The 19,740-nt window shown below is 34.4% G+C and overlaps 1 protein-coding gene across 1 annotated transcript; it reads left to right on the top strand.

Annotated features, from left to right (window-relative positions):
• The first annotated feature begins 8,827 nt into the window (after nt 1–8,827).
• On the top strand, nt 8,828–18,932 carry LOC117224722 (uncharacterized). The gene is made up of 4 exons (XM_033477830.2): nt 8,828–9,953; nt 12,088–12,192; nt 14,362–14,544; nt 17,599–18,932. The coding sequence occupies exons 1-4, from the start codon at nt 8,920–8,922 to the stop codon at nt 17,690–17,692; spliced, it is 1,416 nt and encodes a 471-aa protein (XP_033333721.2). The 5' UTR covers nt 8,828–8,919; the 3' UTR covers nt 17,693–18,932.
• The last annotated feature ends 808 nt before the right edge of the window (nt 18,933–19,740 follow it).

Genomic DNA, 19,740 nt, shown 5'->3' with positions numbered 1-19,740 from the left:
GCACGCATGACTAATATAAGAAAAGAATCAACTGGCTTGTCGGTGCTTGGAAGTCGACTGTGATTTAAGTGCGTCTGTGATTTAAGTGTGCTAGTTGATCAGTTATCAGTATATTTTTTCATACCATTATCGACGTTATTAAGCGAAGAAGTGAATTTTCTTGCAATTGGTGCAGGCCGTTTTTTAGTTTGTAGAAAGATCGGCGGCGTGCTTGTAAGTATTTCTTGATATAAGTAAACATATAAAATAAAATAATTAATAAAATAATAACGAAACATATAAATAATAAATTCTTTATATAAATAAACAGTGTATTTCTTTGCATAAATGTATACATTATATTTTAGAACATCTTTACCGTAAAGTGCAATAAATACGATATATTTTGTTAATATTTTCTAAAGTAACGGATACTTTTTGTTGAAAACTTGTTAATGCAAAATGCTTGCCAAAATGATAAACGGTTTTAACAGTTTTTAACTATTTATAAGAAAAGTTTTTGTTTAATTGTATATCAGATATGAGACAATTCGCGATTGTTCATGACAATGTGACAGAAAATTCTTGTACACGTATGTCCGCCGTTGAGAATTGAAAATTATATTGTAGAAAAATTGTGAGTGCTATACCATCTTAAGAGTGAAGATTAGATGTATTATAAATTAAAGATTGTGCTCTCGAAAAAATGGCCTTAATTAAGTTTACACAATTACGGTACCACAATTATTATATTACCACATAATATTATAGTATATTATAGTACCACATTTATATAGTATAGTTATATTATAGTACCACAATTACAAATTTTTAATACAAAACAGGCAGCGATTTGACTACAGACGAATTGAAAATTCTACCGATTAATTTATCATAAATGAATGATGAAAAATTGTACGAATTCTGAGTCTCGCAATTCGGATTAAGCGCACGTTGATTTTGTTCCCTTATCCAATTATGAATGTCTTGCAATGCTGAAACGGTGTCGGTGTCGGATTTACTTACTTTGTTATGTTCAGGATCACTTCGTATTAGGAACCTGAAATCAAACCAGTGGAACGGCTTTTCGGTCAGAACCTGTACAAAGGCATTATCTCGCATCTAATGCGCCAGCCGTCATCCAGTTTTCTTCGTCTGACTTGACCTCGCCGTGAAATAAGGTCAGACTCTCGCCGCTCGTTGATAAAACTCGCCTTAGAAAGTCTTTTCACCCCTATTCGTTCTTCGCTTAGATTCTGTGAAGCTGTAATAAACACGTTTTTGCTTCGTCGCGGTGCTTCCTTCGTGGAAATCCTATTTTACTTTGTTTTTATCGTTCCTTGTTATTCTCCTGGTCGATTCCTAGCGAAAACTGCGATTTGCCACTTCCTCCGATTATTCTGACGTAATCATTTAATCTGTTTCTGCTTGATGTATGAACAGATTCTCGTGTGCGTAAATACATTTTACATTTTAAGGGAAAGATTTGAATGTATAAATACATTTTAAGTTTTATAGGAAAAATGTAAATGTATACATGCAAGTATAAATACACTTTAAATTTTAAGGGAAAAATATAAATATATAAATATAGAAAGAAATACAGTTTAAATTTTAAAGCAAAAATATAAATGTGTATACACATAAGTATAAATACGTTTTAAATTTTAAGGGAAATATATAAATGTATACGTATAAGTATAAATACGTTTTCAATTTTAAGGCAAAAATATAAATGTATACACATAAGTATAAATACACTTTAAATTTTAAGGGAAAAATATAAATGGACAAATATAGAAAGAAATACAGTTTAAATTTTAAGGGAAAAATGTAAACGTATACACATAAGTATAAATACATTTTAAATTTTAAGGCAAAAATATAAATGTATACACATAAGTATAAATACACTTTAAATTTTAAGGGAAAGATATAAATGTATACGTATAAGTGTAAATACGTTTTCAATTTTAAGGCAAAAATATAAATGTATACACATAAGTATAAATACACTTTAAATTTTAAGGGAAAAATATAAATGTATACATATAAGTATTATATAAATACGTTTTTAATTTTAAAAGCAAAATATAAATATAAATGTATTTTAAATTCTAAAGGAAGAATGTTTACCCTAATAACAAACGTGAATGAAAATGAAACTATCACTTCTTTACGTGTTTCAGACAACATACGACTGCCCGGCAAAAATATTATATAAATAAATATGTATACTTCCACTTAAAAAAAAAATTCCGAATGTATGCATCAGGCCATAATTTATAGATGAAAGATATTGAAAAAATTTCTAAACAAATTTTGATGTAACCTAATGAAAGTGATATTGTCTTCATGTGTGCACCAATGGTTATGAACGTGGTGTAGAAGAAGAAAACAAGAATGTAAGTTTCCATGTCTTTCGTTACACCGATTTATATTCTTATGTTACGCGATTGCGATATGTTTAAATGTTTTCTTCGACCAAGTTGATAATGATATATCTACAGAATCATTTCGAATCTTCTCTAAGAAACAGTTGATCTCTTCTTTAGCAATTTTATTACTCAAAGCCTGGCAATGACTGACGGTTTCTACTTCAATCAAGATATCTGCAGGCTCGCGCGCGCGCGCGCGATGGAATTTATTACTTAAACGAAATTCTTCTTTAGTTACTCGCTTGTTATTGCGAGTCTGAAGACATCTGGATATTTCTGCTTTGATCAAATCTCTGTAGGTTACTCGGACAGGCATATTGCATGTCAAACATCCAATTAGTAGCAAGTGTGTAAATTCTAATTATCCGAATGTTTCAAGGAACTGTCCAGCTAATGCGTTTATTAATGTAAGAATTAACTAGGTTATTTGGGCGCAAGTTGCTAAATGTCTACTGATTACCTGAATCATAAAAATAGACTTTGCAACGATCGTTGGTACCATTTAAATTGTATGCGGAATAGTTTTTACATCATTGCAACCATAATAGATATCCAATCTGTTCTGCGTCTATATTATAACATATTATATAAATATAATACACATATAAATTTTATCTATTTTTAATTTTAGAATTTTTCAAATTTAATTTTAAAAACGCTTTATATATATATATATATATATATATTTTAGTACATATTAAATTTTATTTTATTTGTTGATAATATAATATAATAGATATAGTATATATATAATATTAATATTATATTATATTAAATTCTAAATTATATAATATATTATATAATATTATTATTATATAATTATATAAATATAATATATAATATAATATATATTATATAATATTATTGTTTGGAATTGTTCAAATTAAATATAAAAACTCAAGCAGCACTGTCAATTATTTCGTATATTTCGAAGAAAAACTAAACGTTTTACAAGACGTCCATAAGTTTCCTAAAAATGGTCGCCATTCTTACAGAATTTCCAAAATCGTCACGGTGTGATTTAATGACTGGATTCAGGAACTGAAAGTTTACTCCTCTCTTTATCGGAACATGTCGAACAGAATTTATGGACTGCGAAATGAGAAGAATACGCAAAAGGCAGTTGATGCCTATTGTAATAAAAGATATGGCTTGAATAAATGATTGAAATTTTGATTGAAATCGGTCAACGTTATTATGAGCTATAAACGATTAAATATCGCGAGGATAGATGATGAAAAATTTTCAGTATATATATAAGATACCGTGATCTACGAAACATATTTGTATATATATATAAATGCATAATTATTATTCTGTACAAATATAATGTATAATTGTTCTTCTTAATAATATTAATAATAATAATAAATTCCTAACAATAATATTCTTCTTAATGATGATAATCTTTTTAATAACAATATTCTTTAATTAATAATAATTTTCTTACTAATAATATTCTTCTTCATAATTATAATTCCTTCCCCACTCCACCAATTTGCAATTTTTATTATACAAAAATATTTCAGACGTTGTTAAACTAGTCTTTCTAACATCTCAAAAAAAAGAAAAAACGAAAAAATCAATTCAGATCATTTGGTCTAGTTGTAGAAAATGAGCAGAATTTAAGTAACCGCAACGATTTCCGTCAAAGAAACCTCAATCGCTTCATGTTCTAAATGACTGACCCATTCTTTCGTAACGAGTCTCTTGATTACACTATGATTTCCTAGTCATCCGAGGAATATTCAGCGAAACGGACCAGACAGTCGCTTCGGTTCTTCGAGTGTTCGATTCATCGAAGCGCGACGAAGTCGCATCATGAAGATCGCTTGTCCACAGTCTTCGGGGAAATGTTCTCTACAGAGAAAGTGGGAATTGACGGGGCTTACCGGGAATCCGATTTTTTCCGGCGTGAAAAGTGTCCCAGAAACATTGGATCGGTCCGCGGCGTTCGTAGGCTAAAACGGTCGAGGCCGGCATCTCTCTGACAGTAAAAACGTTTCATTATTACCGCGTGGACTTTCCTTGGAAACTGGTTGTCGATGCGTGAATATCCCATCCGACATCTAGGCTATCTCTCCTCTCGTAGTTATCCTCTCTTCCCTGCTTTTCCGGCCACTTTCGTTCCGACCTCGGCCAAATGACTCCGCGCACGTCACCGCTGACAACTCACCGACAGTCCCATCGGTCTGTTGAACACGAAACGCCGGATTGTTTAGTGAAATTCTAAGGGAAAACGTATTCGCGCACGATTTTCACCGTCGCGATCGATGTCTAGGCTGCTTCCAACCCTTTCACTGGCTCTTACGTGGGCGAGTCTGACCAAATTCGGACTGGCGTTTCGCTTCGATCTTGCTCGCAACTCACAGTTCATTTAACAGTTCCTTACGGAGATAGGCGTTTCTTCGGAGACAATGAACCGAATGTTTTTTTAACCCTTAGCACTCCGAACCATTCTGGACGTTGGCTACCAGCTACTCAGCGCCACTTTTCGGCAGAAACGGGCATTTACAGACCCTTGTATTATTTAGTATGCTTTTGGAACTAACTAACATATTATAATGATATTGGACTTATATGAATTTGGCTGAAATCGAGAAATTTGCAAAAAAATCAATATTTTATTTTTTATAATTTTGTTGTTGTTTGTTTTATAATTTTGTTGTGTTGTTGTAATCGCTATCTATGCGAACTCTTTCTCTCGTCGCCTTGTTGCTTGGACGATATCACTATCGCTGCTATCAAAACGATAGACTAACTGTAGAAGAAAACCTTCTACAGTTAGTCTTTCTAACATATCTGTATAAACGTCTATCTGGAGCTCATCTTCGCTACTATTTGTGTCATGAGACTCATTCGTGTTTCAACGTTTTGCCATTGTTCTAATAAAAAATATGAATGAATACATAGGATGAAAATTTCTAATCGTTATTACTAACTCACAAGATGATATTTACCAAACAATTTATTTACCAATAGAAGAATCACTTTTCCGATTTTCTCACTCGTTAGATCTATCTATACCGCTCGACGCTTCGAACCAGACTGAGTTCAGCTTTGAAAATCTTTTCCTCCAGATTTTATGATTATAAATCTCACTATACAGTGCGTGCTATTGAAGTGCTTTGAAGTGCTCGGGCCGTCGTGAGCACGGCTCTCACGTTCTCGTCAAAACCCGCTGACATTTCTTGTATATATCTTAGTAATTTTACTATATTTTGATTTGCTTTCTTGTGCCATTTCAAGAGAAAACTTCAGGGAAACATGCATGTCTCAAAAAGTTGCGCCGAAATAACTCAATTCCCCGTAATCACTAACAAACTTTAATGTCCCATGAGAGGGGACATCCGAGTGATATGCTAGAATTACGATGTCCCACGAGAGGGGACAGCGGAGTGCAAAGGGGTAATCGTTTCACTCGACGCTCGATGTCTAATATTTTCGATCCGATATAGTCTCAGTCGAAAAGCTGTTATTAAAACAATTTTTCAAACGCTACGATCGATCGATAACTGAATTTGGATTCGAGGCGTGCGAGATTTTAGAGAAACGATTTTTCTGTGACATCAGGTTTGTTAAGGTCTGTCAGTGTTATTTTTTGTCAATAATCATTCGACAGTTTCAGTTGATTTGACGTGCTCTTACTCTGTTAAGGGTTGAAATTCAGCCTATGGCAGGATTGATAGCATGATCTACAGTGGCCCACAAAAGTGTTTGTACACCTTCTAAAACGTAATAACTATTTTAAAAACATAATTAAATGATGTAAATGCTTTTTTTTAGGTAATAGAGGGTCTAGTCTACTATACGATGATTAGAATGCTTTTTTTTAAATTTTGCTAGAGGCATTCTTTAAATTTCCGTTATTGGCTCAGATAAAAAAGTTAAAAAGCGAGAGCTTTTTCATTTATTTTTGACATTCCAAGTAATAGCGAAATTTAAAAAAAGCATTTTGGTCATCGTCTAGTAGACCAGTTTCGCTATCATCTAAACAAAAATAAAGTCACTTAGTCCAATTTTGAAAAAGTTATTGCGTTTTGAAAGTGTACCATCACTTTTGCGGACCACTGTACATACGATTAACGCGTTAAGAAACTATCTTTCAACCCTCACGCGTTAAGAGAATTTTCTCAGATCTATCATCAATTCGAACACGATTCGTGAAATTATTATATTAAAATTCGTCGTGAGATTGTATTCGTGCAGATTCGATGAAACAAATAGTTCTTTTTTTCGCAACGTTATTTTTCGGCCAATATTTCTCTTCGGAAATATCGGGTTGGCAACTAAGCAATCGCCGATTTCAGTTATAGATGTCTCTCACTCCCATTTTTATGATATCCGTAAATGTTATATTATAAAATTATTATTATTATTATTATTATGTTATTTTTTATTATCCGTGAATGTTAGCAACTGGACAAATTGAATGCAGTGGTCAAGGAAAAGCGAGCAGAATTGGTCAATCGTAAAGGTGTCATTTTCCATCAGGACAATGCTAGGCCGCACACGTCTTTGTCCACTCGGCAAAATTTGATGGATATTGGTTGAGAATCGATGTTACACCCACCATATAGCCCTGATCTCGCGCCATCGGATTACCACTTATTTCGATCCCTGGACAACTCCCTTCGTGGTAAAACTTTTAATGACGATGACGCTGTAAAATCTCGCTTAACTCAGTTTTTGGCCGAAAAGGATCAGACTTTCTACGAGCGTGGAATTTTCAAGTTGTCAGAGAGATGGCAAAAGGTCATCGAACAAAATGGAAAATACATTACGGATTAAACTTCATTCCAAGTAAAAAGAAATTTTTTATTTCATTGAACGAATCGGCAATTACTTAGTTGCTAACCCAATACATGAAGTTGATATCTGCAGTGAAGTCTGGAAAAAAAAGATACGTGGAGTTGATTTATTCTTTTATGCACCGAAAAACATTACCAATTTCTTGAAACTTCGTTGTTTTTTTTCTAGATAAACAGCTGTGAAAAAGTTGTTATATCGACAGTGAGCGTCGGAAAATGGAGAATGGAAGATCGCAAATGAAAGAAAGAGCAACAGAGAAGTGAATTCGCTTCTCCGGAGGTGAAGAGAGAGAGGAGGTAGTGGACACACAGATAAGGGGGAGGTGAGGTTGCAAACGTAGACACGACGTTGTAGCAAAAAAAAAGAGTGTGCTTAGCACAGATATCATGAATTTATTTCGTTCGATGAATGATAACGACAAGTCTGTCTGATGTTAAGATTCGACCGGTGATCGCTGTCCACTTATGGCAAGTGCTGCGGACCGTAGTTGTTCTCAGATGTTTGCCAGCGACTCGAACGTATTTATTCACAAACTAGAAAGTTATACTTCGAATGAGATACGAACTAATATATAAGGTTGAAGATAAATATTTGCAAATATAATTGTTCACGTTTTTAAACGATATTAATAGAATCTTATGGCAAAAATCTTTAAGTATAATTATTCACATAAGATTTGGCATAAAATTCTATTAATATCGTTTAAAAATGTGAATAATTATATTTGCAAATAATTATCGTAAGTATAATTATTCGCGTAAGATTTGCCATAAAATTCTATTAATATCGTTTAAAAATGTGAATAATTATATTTGCAAATATTTATCTTAAGTGTAATTATTCGCGTAAGATTTGCCATAAAATTCTATCAATATCGTTTAAAAATGTGATTAATTATATCTGCAAATAATTATCTTAAGTATAATTATTCGCATAAGATTTGCCATAAAATTCCATTAATATCGATTAAAAATGTGAATAATTATATTTGCAAATAATTATCTTAAGTATAATTATTCGCATAAGATTCGGCATAAAATTCTATCAATATCGTTTAAAAATGTGAATAATTATATTTGCAAATAATTATCGTAAGTATAATTATTCGCATAAGATTCGGCATAAAATTCTATTAATATCGTTTAAAAATTCCTTGGAATAATTTTCTACGATACAAACTGTAACATAACTGCAAAATATCAAGACAACTATAAAATATCTAACTAGCAACGTCGCGGAAACACGTGTCTTATCCTCGCGTTCGCTAAATCACAGAAACGTATTTGTAACATTATTTTCGCGTAATTGCAACAATTACGAGGGGGCTGAATCGAAACTGGCCAGAATAATCGTCTGTCGCCGTTGTCATTGTACCCAAAAGACACCTTGAAGAAGCCACCAGCGAGTCACGAGGACACGCAGCTCCGTAAACTATTACCTCAGACAGAGGCCCAGAGCCCATGCTGACTGCTGGAACTAAACGTATACTTTGTCAACGACAATTGGAGTGAGTCCTAGCGATTAACGAGACGAAATCGCTCTCTCGTGTTCACGCTTTTTAAAATACCTGTCGCGAGTTAAAGCCTTCGAACGAGCGAACGAACAGTTTAGTCGTAACAGTCGCACCGCGATGGAAACGACTTCGTCTCTCCTCGTCGCTGCCGCTCGAAAATAGAATCCCTCCGACAACATGCATTTTCGTATCAACGCTTCAACGCTGTTCTCGTTGTATCTGTTGCTGAACGCAACCTCGGCTTTCGCGAACGACCGCAAAGCGCAGCAGAACGAGTCGCAGGACCGAACAGCGAATCTGCTGGAAGACTTCTTCGAGGAGGCCCCCAGCGAAAACGAGTTCGCCGCGGAATCTGCCACGACCACCGTGTCCTCGACCAGCGACGCCAAGCCCGAACAGTTCAAAATCGTGATCACCGAAGAGAAAAACATCTCCCGGCAGTTCACGCCGAGCACTCACCTAGGGGAGATCACGGAGCCGAGGACAAGCGCGAATCTGTTCAACAACGTCCATCACATCAAATTCGAGAACGAAGTCGACTCCGGCATCCAGCAGCAGCAGCCGTTTAAGAACGTCCAGCTGGTCTACGAGCCGGTCAATCAGCCGATCGGAACGGACCACGTGAATCATCAGCGTTACCAGAATCATCAGGGTCTACAGAACTTCTTCGAGGCTTACGCCGGGTCGTCCGAAGAGGGCAAGAAGGGTGAAAACGTGCCGAGTAACTACGTGAAATTCCAGGACAGCCCTGTCGAGGTTCCGCGGGTTCATTACGTCTATAAGAATCAACCTCTTCAACATCAGTTCGTTCATCCGATCGTGGAAAATGCCGCGGCGTACCCCGCCGGCCTTGGTCAGCAGCAGGCTCTGCAGGGCTTCGAGAAGCCGGCAAACCTGCAGAACTGGCCCGTAATTTTTGGCAAACCGTCCAAGTTTCAGATCGACCCGCAGAAGTATGAATTAGGGGGCTATTCGAGCGCGGAGACGTCGAGGCTGCCGTATCTGGGCGTCCTTCCCGAGCACCAGAACCAACGGCCCGACCTCCAGGATGCGACCGCGCTGAAGAAACCGAATGACGGAGTCGTTTATGTCCAGGAGTCCACCTTCTTGAGGACCAGGAAGTTCCCTTACACGTTTTACCAGCCGGAAGTCGGATACCATCAGATTGAGTTCGTGAACGATGATCAGATGATGTTCCCAGATAGAAGGAGGTACGTCGTTTGCTCCCTGTATTCCCCTTTAATTCAAATAATATTCAAATAATTCAAATACTGTTCAAATGATTCAAATAATATTCAAATGATTCAAATAATATTCAAATGATTCAAATAATATTCAAATGATTCAAATAATATTCAAATGATTCAAATAATATTCAAATGATTTTCAAATAATATTCAAATGATTCAAATAATATTCAAATGATTCAAATAATATTCAAATAATTCAAATAATATTCAAATAATTCAAATAATATTCAAATAATTCAAATAATGTTCAAATAATTCAAATAATATTCAAATAATATTCAAATAATTCAAATAATATTCAAATAATTCAAATAATATTCAAATAATTCAAATAATATTCAAATAATTCAAATAATATTCAAATGATTCAAATAATATTCAAATGATTCAAATAATATTCGAATGATTCAAATAATATTCGAATGATTCAAATAATATTCAAGTAATTCAAATAATATTCAAATAATTCAAATAATATTTGAAATATTCCGCAGAACAGATGCTGTTGCAATGGAAATTTTTCGGTGTTTACTTTTTCGTGAAATATTCAACATTGTTGAAGTATTTCTCGTTGCATAACTTCATTCTTTCGTTCATTTAGATCTGCAATTTCATTAATATTTTGTATCGAACGTGTCCTTTCGTTTTGAAATCTCCATTATTGAATCATTTGGATTCACTTATGAATTGTGCATTTTTTAATACTGTCCTCATCATATATCTCTCTCAAACTTTAATTCTCATTTTTGCGACAATTTTCTCTCTCTCTCTCTCTCTCTCTCTCTGTCTTCTTTGCATTCTTATATTATTATCCGCATATGTCAGAGCACTTCGAACTGGAATATTAATCAAAGACAGTTGATTGATACTAAATTTGATATGCCGTTACGTTATTATGTTATCTGTCATTATTTATATTACATCATTATAATTTATATTATTTTATATTATATATATAATATAAAATAATCTATATAAAATAAATATAAAATCTATAAGCATCGAAATGATAGATAATAATATATATTTAATATATATATATTTATATAATATATAATAATATTATATATTATTATTATATAAATTATATAATAAAAAAAATTATATAAAATATATATCAAATATAACAAAATTGTATAATAACAGCCGGTACACCCTTAAATAAGACTATTTCTTGCATACGCAATAGACGTGCTGATATAATATTAAAATTATATCATAATATATTAATAAATATATATATTATATATATATATATATATATATATATATATATATATATATATATATAATATAATATAGAATAAATAAGAATAAATATATAGAATAAATGTATAGAATAAATATAGAATAAATATATAGAATAAATTATATATTATATTATATTATTATCTATCATTTCTCTCTCTCTCTCTCTCTCTCTCTCTCTCTCTCTCTCTCTCTCTCTCTCTCTCTCCCCATACTTACAGATTTTTATCATGCTTATAAACAAAGAAATTGTTTAAAATCAGCACGTCTATTGCGTATGCAAGAAATAGTCGTATTTAAGGGTTTGCCGTCTCTTTTTGTCGCGGATTATAATTACCGAATCAAATATTTGTTTCGCACAGTTTTCACCCTAGTATCTTCGATAATTTTAAGATCCGCTAGAAATTGAAAATCTTCGCGAACTCGGATCTTGAATCGGATTCGAGAATAAAAAATATTTCAGAATTTGTAGAAACGAAATCGTTAAAGCTTTGGAACTTTAAGATGACCGAAAATTCTTCTAGGCCCAGAAAATTCTCAGCGCCGTAACTTCTCTCTTTTAAGTACTAGTTGTTACTCTTCGATGTTTAATCTTCTGGTTTCGAAACCCATGGAAACAACTTTCTTTTCCGAGTAGCTTGAAACGCATGCATGTAGACATATATAATAGAAAGTATGTGCTCCCCGACGAAACGAAAACGGCACGCTTTAAAGTGATTGCCCCCGTGCTTAGTCACGACAAAGCACTAAATCTCGCCAATTTTCTGCACGTTGATCTTGAAAAATACCCTACAAATTAACAGGTTAATTGCCGGCGTTCTTTTCATTAATCCGCGTTAATTTGCAGAGTTTCACCATGGAGGAAGATCCTGCATTTGATTGGCGCGTTTCTGCCTTTCGGCTTGCTGCTCGCCGCGTTGACACCGAGCGTCGTCAGGGTCGAAAATGTCACGTGAGTGCCACCTTTGTCTTTTCGTCAACGAAACGCGCTCGCGATGTGTCAGCGAATTTCCCATAGAGTTCGCCACTGTCATCGTTTCCCCGAGGATTCGAGTTTTAACAGTTTCGCCGTTCGCGTTGACCGCCGAATCGCAACCCCTATCAAATTCTCACGAAAATAATAATTTTCGAAATCATCTGAATAATTGATAATAAATTCTCAAAATAATTTTGTTCGCGTTGTTTAAGGATATACACGCTTACGTGAATAATTATAGACACCAAGTAACCGTGTTTTTAGCGATATTTAAACGGAAACTTGACAAAACACCGTATTTGTATATTTTTATATTATACATATATTTATATTATAATATATTATACATATTATTGTATAATATATACAATATTATTACATATTATTATACATATTATATATATATATATATATATATATATATATATATAATATTATTACATATTATTATACATATATTATATTTATATAAATAATAGAAAATAGAAATATACGAATATGATATTCTGTTAAGTCTTCGTCTAGATTTCTGTAACAATTGAAAAGTATGGTGGTATATAATAAGTAAACTAATATAATAATATAATAAACTAATAGATTGTACTATTCCCACTCAATACTTATAACTTATTTAGGTATTTGATATTTTTAAATTTAAATGTTTTGATATGAAGTTATCAGACTGATAAATAAATTATTCCTGTTTCATATAATGTTCACTCTAAGAAGATTTATTATAAATTGAATGTTGATTAATTGAACTCGTATATATATATATATATATATATATATATATATATATATATATATATATATAATATTATTATATATTATATATATATTAATTATATATATATTATATATATATATTAATTATATATAACTCGTTGATAGGCAACAATAATAAGTGAATTAATATTTACACGGTAACGAAAGCTTCATTAACATAATTCGTAAACTTAATCGATATTTAAAAATTTTCGATAAGATATGAAACGTTAATTATCTATATCTGCCACAAAAGTTGCTTTCAGTCCATAATTATACACATCGCTGTATTTCTCTTCAAATCCTATCGAATTCTACAAGGTTATATTTATTATTCAAGGTTATTATCCTACTTGATAATGTGAAACAGTGTCAAAGTAAAACATTTTTTAGTTTTCATTTTGTTTCCGATGAACGGAATATTTTTGTCTTCGACGCCCCTTTTTTCTCCAATTTTGTTTCACATTTTCTTTAAAATCCACAACATAGTACATCATGTATTAAGCCTTTGCGCTCGAAGCTATTTGAATTCGAAATCCAAAACTCGTTTTCTGATCTACAGTATTTCTATTTTATATAATTTATTGGGCTCTATCTTATATTTATAAAATATTAACATTAATATTTTAATATTAAGCTTTAATTAATTAATATTAATTAATATATATAATATAATATTATATATTATATATTATTAATATATATAATTATAATATATATATATTATTCATATTAATATAATAATAATTTATATATATAGTAATAATAATAATTTATTAATATTATATATAATATTATAATATATTAATTAATATTAATTAATATTAATAATAATATTATTTAATTATTTCATATTAATATTATTAATATTAATAATAGTTTATTATTTAATTATAAATTTTTAGTGACGCCTCGAGTTTAGTCGCCACTCGGGCGTAAAGAGTTAACACACTATATTAATTTTAAGCAGTCAAAGGGTTTGAAGTTTATAAATAAATAAGCTTTCTATTTAAAATTTTCACTTTCACGAAATTCTACCAACGATATCTATCGACACATTGAAATAATAAAAACACATTCAATTTACGAGGTGACCCAGCTTCTTGCAGCACCATGTGATTTGACCAACGTACTTCTCGCACGTGGTGTTATCATTTTATACAAAAAAAAGGTCGATTCCTTTTGATTGGTTGCACGAGTTGACCCTTAACGGTATTCGAGTACCACAATCATCGTCCGTAGCTTAGTCATCGTGTGGTACATCCCCAGCGAACGAGAGATCATCGTGCAACGATGGAACGGCGCGGGTCGCGCGGTTCTGCATACGCTTGACTCGGAATCAGACACGACTTGAATTTGAATTTTCATTTTATCCAGCCAGCCCAACATCGTCCTATCGAAATGGAGGGTCGCTGACCTGCCAGTGGAGCACAAGCAGGCACGAATTGCTGAGGGACACACGAACGTCTGCGAGGAGAGATCAATCTGCGAGCTGATCTCGGCCGGCGGCAGGCCTGGATCGAGCGTGTTGCAGAACCTTCTATGGAACCTAGCTACTGGGTAATTCCGACTAGAAATTCTGGAATTGCAACTGGCCATTGCAGAACCTTCTGCGACCAGGATCGCGAGAAAGTGTCTCGGGGCGTGAATGATTCTGCACAGTTGCTTTCACGGCTGTTCTAGTTTGCATCCTCTGCACCTTTGCGAAATTTATGCGTGTCCGCGAGATAATCGCTGGACCAGTTAGAGCGCACGTAAGAATCATGGTAACGATAATGGCACTGGAAATGCTCTAAGGCTACGGGGCATAGATACAGTAAATTCTCCCTAATTGACGCTCAGATTCGACGCAAAAATGGACACGATTATTCGAGTCTCGCGTCTCGTTTTTCATAGTCGTAGACAACCGGTGATTGTAAAAAAAACTAATATAACTGCACTAATCTAACATAATCCCGTGGGAAAAAGTATTCGCTCAGAACTGAGCGTCTATCGTTGTAATTACTTACATAGGGTGTTTCATAATTGTAACATCTGGGAAAGGGTGATTCCTGAGGTGATTTGAAGCAAGTTTTTCCTTAGCGAAAATGCAATCCGCGGCTTCGTTTCCGAGTTATTAACGAAAAACAGTGACCAATCAGAGGCGAGATCAGCTGGCGCGAGACGGCCGAGCCAATGAGCGGAACTGGGCTCCGTGCACTCGTCGGCTGGGCCGCCGCTCGCCAGCCGAGCTCGCCTCTTATTGGTCAGTGTTTTTCGTTAATAACTCGTGAACGAAGCCTCGGAGAAAATTTTCGCAAAGGAAAAAGTTACTTCGAATCACCTCAGAAATCGCCCCTTTCCAGTTGTTAACGTAATTATATTATCTAACAAAATATTTCAGTCATTTGGTCGAATTTTGTAAAAAGTTATTGCGTTTTAAACGGTGTCAACACACTTTCCGACGCGACTGTACTAAATACATACAATTTTAACACTACGAAATTGTAGTTTTCAAAGCCTACGCGCTTAGAGAATTTTCTCAGATTTCTGTCGTCAATTCGAACACGATTCGCGAAATTATTGTATTAAAATAGAATTCGTCACACGATTATATTCGTGCAGATTCGCTAAAACAAATAGTTTCCCGCGGTACGTTTAAACGATTTCCAACGGCTCTGTTTAAACATCGAAGATTACTTTTTCTCCACGAGGATGCTTCACTAATGTACACACGACCGGCGCGCAATTCGAGATAATTAACGCTTCGACGTGCACAGGAAAGGAAGGACTAATTTATTCGCACGTGTTTCAATTGGTTTGCTGTTGGAAAGCCGATACCTGAAGTCCTCTCTCTCTCTCTCCACTCTGACTAATTCAAGCGGTCGTTAGAACTTCAGCGTATCCTCTTTCGAAAATCAAACCACAGGTTTACCGTTGTGAATACATACATTTATATACAGTTGCGGACAAAATTGAGTGGACAGACAGTGGAAATGGTTATAAATAAAAAATTTAGTCGAACTAGTATTATTACTATACACACAAGTTCTGTATATTACATATCCTTATGGCACATAGAACATTTTGTGCAAAACTCAAGTTAATGTTTATACTTTTGCACACAGAAATCGTACTTAACGGCAAAGTTAGCAAATTTCTCAGGGACAAAAATGAGTGGACATCTAACAAAGCGCAAAATTAATATTTAGTATGCCCCCGTTTGCTTGAATTACCGCTTCCAAACGTCGTGGAAAACTGTTTATTAGGTTTTCAACATAATCCTTGCTAATTGCTTCAAATGCTGACTGTAAACTTTGAAAACAGTCGATCTTGTTATTCCGTTTGTCCAATGGTACCTTCGAGTCCAATTCACTCCATAAGTTTTCTATTAAATTCAAATCTGGACTCTGTGCGGGCCATTCAAGTAGGTTAATGTGAGAATCCTCGAAAAATTTTTTGCTTTTCTTCGCTGTATGTTTCGGATCATCATCTTGAACCAAAACAAAATCTTCGTCGAGTCCCATTTTTACAACAGCTTCTCCTAAATTTTCGCTTACTATATCGATGTACTTGTCGGCATTCATTATTCCATCGATTGGGACTAAAGTGCCAACACTATACCAAGAGAAGCATCCCCATACCATCAACGACCCTCCACCAAATTTAATCGTTGGCGTTATAAACGGCTTCTTATATGCTTCAGTCTTCTTCCTCCACACTTTCTTCGTCTTCTTTAACTGCCGCAACTCAAATTTACTTTCGTCAGTCCACACTACATTTTTCCAGAATGACAGTGGCATGTTAACATACTTTTTTGCGAATGCTAAACGTTTCTTCGCATTTGCTTGATTAATATGTGGCTCACGTCTAGCTTTGCAGCATTTTAACCCAGCCTCGTGTAATCTCCGCCTTATCCTTTTCGATGACACATTTAATTCTAAGGTTTCTTGAATATTACGCGACGCGATGCTTGGATTTTGACGACATTGTCGAATAATTTGACGATCTTCTCTTACAATGACACAACGTTTCCGACAGCGACCTCTTAAATTTTCCACTGTATTGTGTGATAAATATTTTTTATAAATTTTTTCCACTGCACTCTTTGATACTCCGTATTTTTCTGCTATCACACGATAACTTAATCTTTTGGAACAGTCCGAAGCAATCAAATGTCGAACTTGATACGAAATTTCTTTTCTTCGAGACATTCTGTCAATTGTTCTGCTTTGTACAAAGTCTATACTTCAATTAAATACGTGTGCAGATGTTTTGTTTACGTTTGCAAGTATTACGCATGGTGAATAGCTATATCCTACGTTTGTTTATGTTTCTCGTCGGAATAAGTCGACTGTCCACTCATTTTTGTCCCTGAGAAATTTGCTAACTTTGCCGTTAAGTACGATATTTCTGTGTACAAAAGTATAAACATTAACTTGAGTTTTGCACAAAACGTTCTATGTACCATAAGGATATGTGTAATATACAAAACTTGTGTGTATAGTAATAATACTAGTTCGACTAAATTTTTTATTTATAACCATTTCCACTGCCTGTCCACTCAATTTTGTCCGCAACTGTATATGTGTACATATTTTTCTCAAACGCCGCCGTTTTCGATTCCCGATTTAGGACGTCTTCTCGAGTGGCCAATGAGAACGGTCTCCAGGACGTGTTCGAGGCGGTGAAGAGGAAGGACTGCACGAAATTAGCTTGCCGACGTTAATTTCTCTCTCGTAATTAGAAATCGCGGCGAACGCGCGGGGCCACGGCCGAGGAAAAATCGAGACGCCGCGCGCGCGTCCGATGAAATCGAGGTTGAGAATCCCAGGAAGAGACGGCTCGCTTTTTTCGGTGTTAATTTCGCGCGATCGGACGTTAGAATCGTTAGCTGGGAGCTTCCGGTCGCAACTTCTGGTTCTCTCGATGGAACGGCGGCCGAGAGAAAAAGGGACGAGGAAAGTACCCGAAACGGCTCGGGAAAGGGCGGGGATGGCCAGATGAAGAGATTATTCGGGAATTCTTCGAATGAGTCGCGTGTGCGTCTGGCCGGAGCAAGTGAAAGTAGTTGACGAAGAAGTGGGTCGATGTTATTCTATGCCGCCTCGACCCAGGAATTTATGTCTCCGCGATGAGATACGGGTTATCGGCGACTGCAGCGAGCTTTCACGTGCATCCCGTGCATGCACTCGCCGCCGCCGCGCGAACAACAACCGTCAAGATATCGAGATCCTCCCGTGAAAATCCATCCCCGCCCCGGGCCCCGCCTGTACTCCTGTTGTTCCCGTTTCGAGCGATTTCGACGCTGGAAAAGTGAGCCGTTTGAAAACGAAATTGATAAATCATCGTACGAAACTTTCCCTCTAATCGTTCGACAACCGTGCTCGGAGGAGCGGCTTGCAACTTCGCGGTCATTTATGCGTCAAGATTTTATTATCTCATATTAACGTGTAGCCTGTCAAATTCCTGATCCGATCGCATGGGATTTGTTGTAATTTTAACGGCTTGTTATTTATCACCAGCGAAGTTCGAATGCGCTTTACATTGTTCCTTGCGTTGATGAAATTGCAAAACAGTGGAATGAATTTATGGATACTGGTACATTGTTATTGGCTTAGTGAAATCGTTGGGGGATGAAATACGTTTCCGTTCGACTACAGTTTCCTGCGAACTACATGCGAAATAGGTTTATTTTTCATAAACATTCACGCAACTGGAATACATTGCAAATGCGTATAATTCCGATTAAAAAGACATCGCCTTTAGTTTCAGATTATGGAATTGACTCAACGTAATCATGTACTTTATTAACAGCGAAAGAATATCGAATATTACCGAGCTTGTTTAAGTTGCAATTTAACGATTCTATTATTTCATATTTGTATTATTTTACATTTGTGTTATCGTGATTTCAATGCTAAAAAAGGAAGAGTTTAATGTGAAAATTAATAAACGATTCTTCTGAAGATCTTCGTTTTCAGAAATGCTAGCAGAAGTTAATATAGTTTATAGTAAATAACCTTAACGAACCGTTCGAATTTTATTGATGAAGCATTTAATTTGCAATGAAGAAATATTGAACAACTGTATGTTTATCTCATTATTTTGCAGATTTCAATCCTTCACTTGCGTTCAAAAATTGTAGATTGCAGAGACTTTAGGAAATTCGCAGACCAGTAAATAATTGTTAAAACTTGATTTTCAATCATTGCTAAAAGGAATATTTTACTTTTTAAAAATTTCGACGTTCCAATTTGTGGAATGTGTATTTTTAATTTAATTTTTATATATGTATATGTATATATATAATATATTATAATATATATAATATATACATTATATAATATTATATATAATAATATAATAATATATATAATAATATAATATAAATATAATAATATAATAATATATATAATAATATAATATAAATATAATAATATATTATTATATATATTATTATATATTATATAATATATTATTATATTATATATATACAAATATAGTTATGTATATGTATAGAGCGATTGGAGGGAAAAGGAATCACAGTCTAATTTCGAACGAGACCCGAATTTCGGGTCGCGAGCGAATGCTTGCTTCACCATTTTCACTTCAAGAATGTACGACAGCCCGTGCCGATTAACGTATAGTTTTTCGTAGACTGATTAATGACAGCTTGCGGACTCATCCAAACGCAGTCAGATTATGAACTCGTCGATTAACCTACATCCGTTTTCCCACGACCTATCCTCCCAACCGTGGCGAAATAACTAGGAT

The sequence above is a fragment of the Megalopta genalis genome, unplaced genomic scaffold (genome assembly GCF_051020955.1).
Source record: "Megalopta genalis isolate 19385.01 unplaced genomic scaffold, iyMegGena1_principal scaffold0020, whole genome shotgun sequence".
NCBI lineage: Eukaryota > Metazoa > Arthropoda > Insecta > Hymenoptera > Halictidae > Megalopta > Megalopta genalis.
Note: the sequence above shows the minus strand (reverse complement) of the source record. Positions and strands in the feature narration are given on the sequence as shown.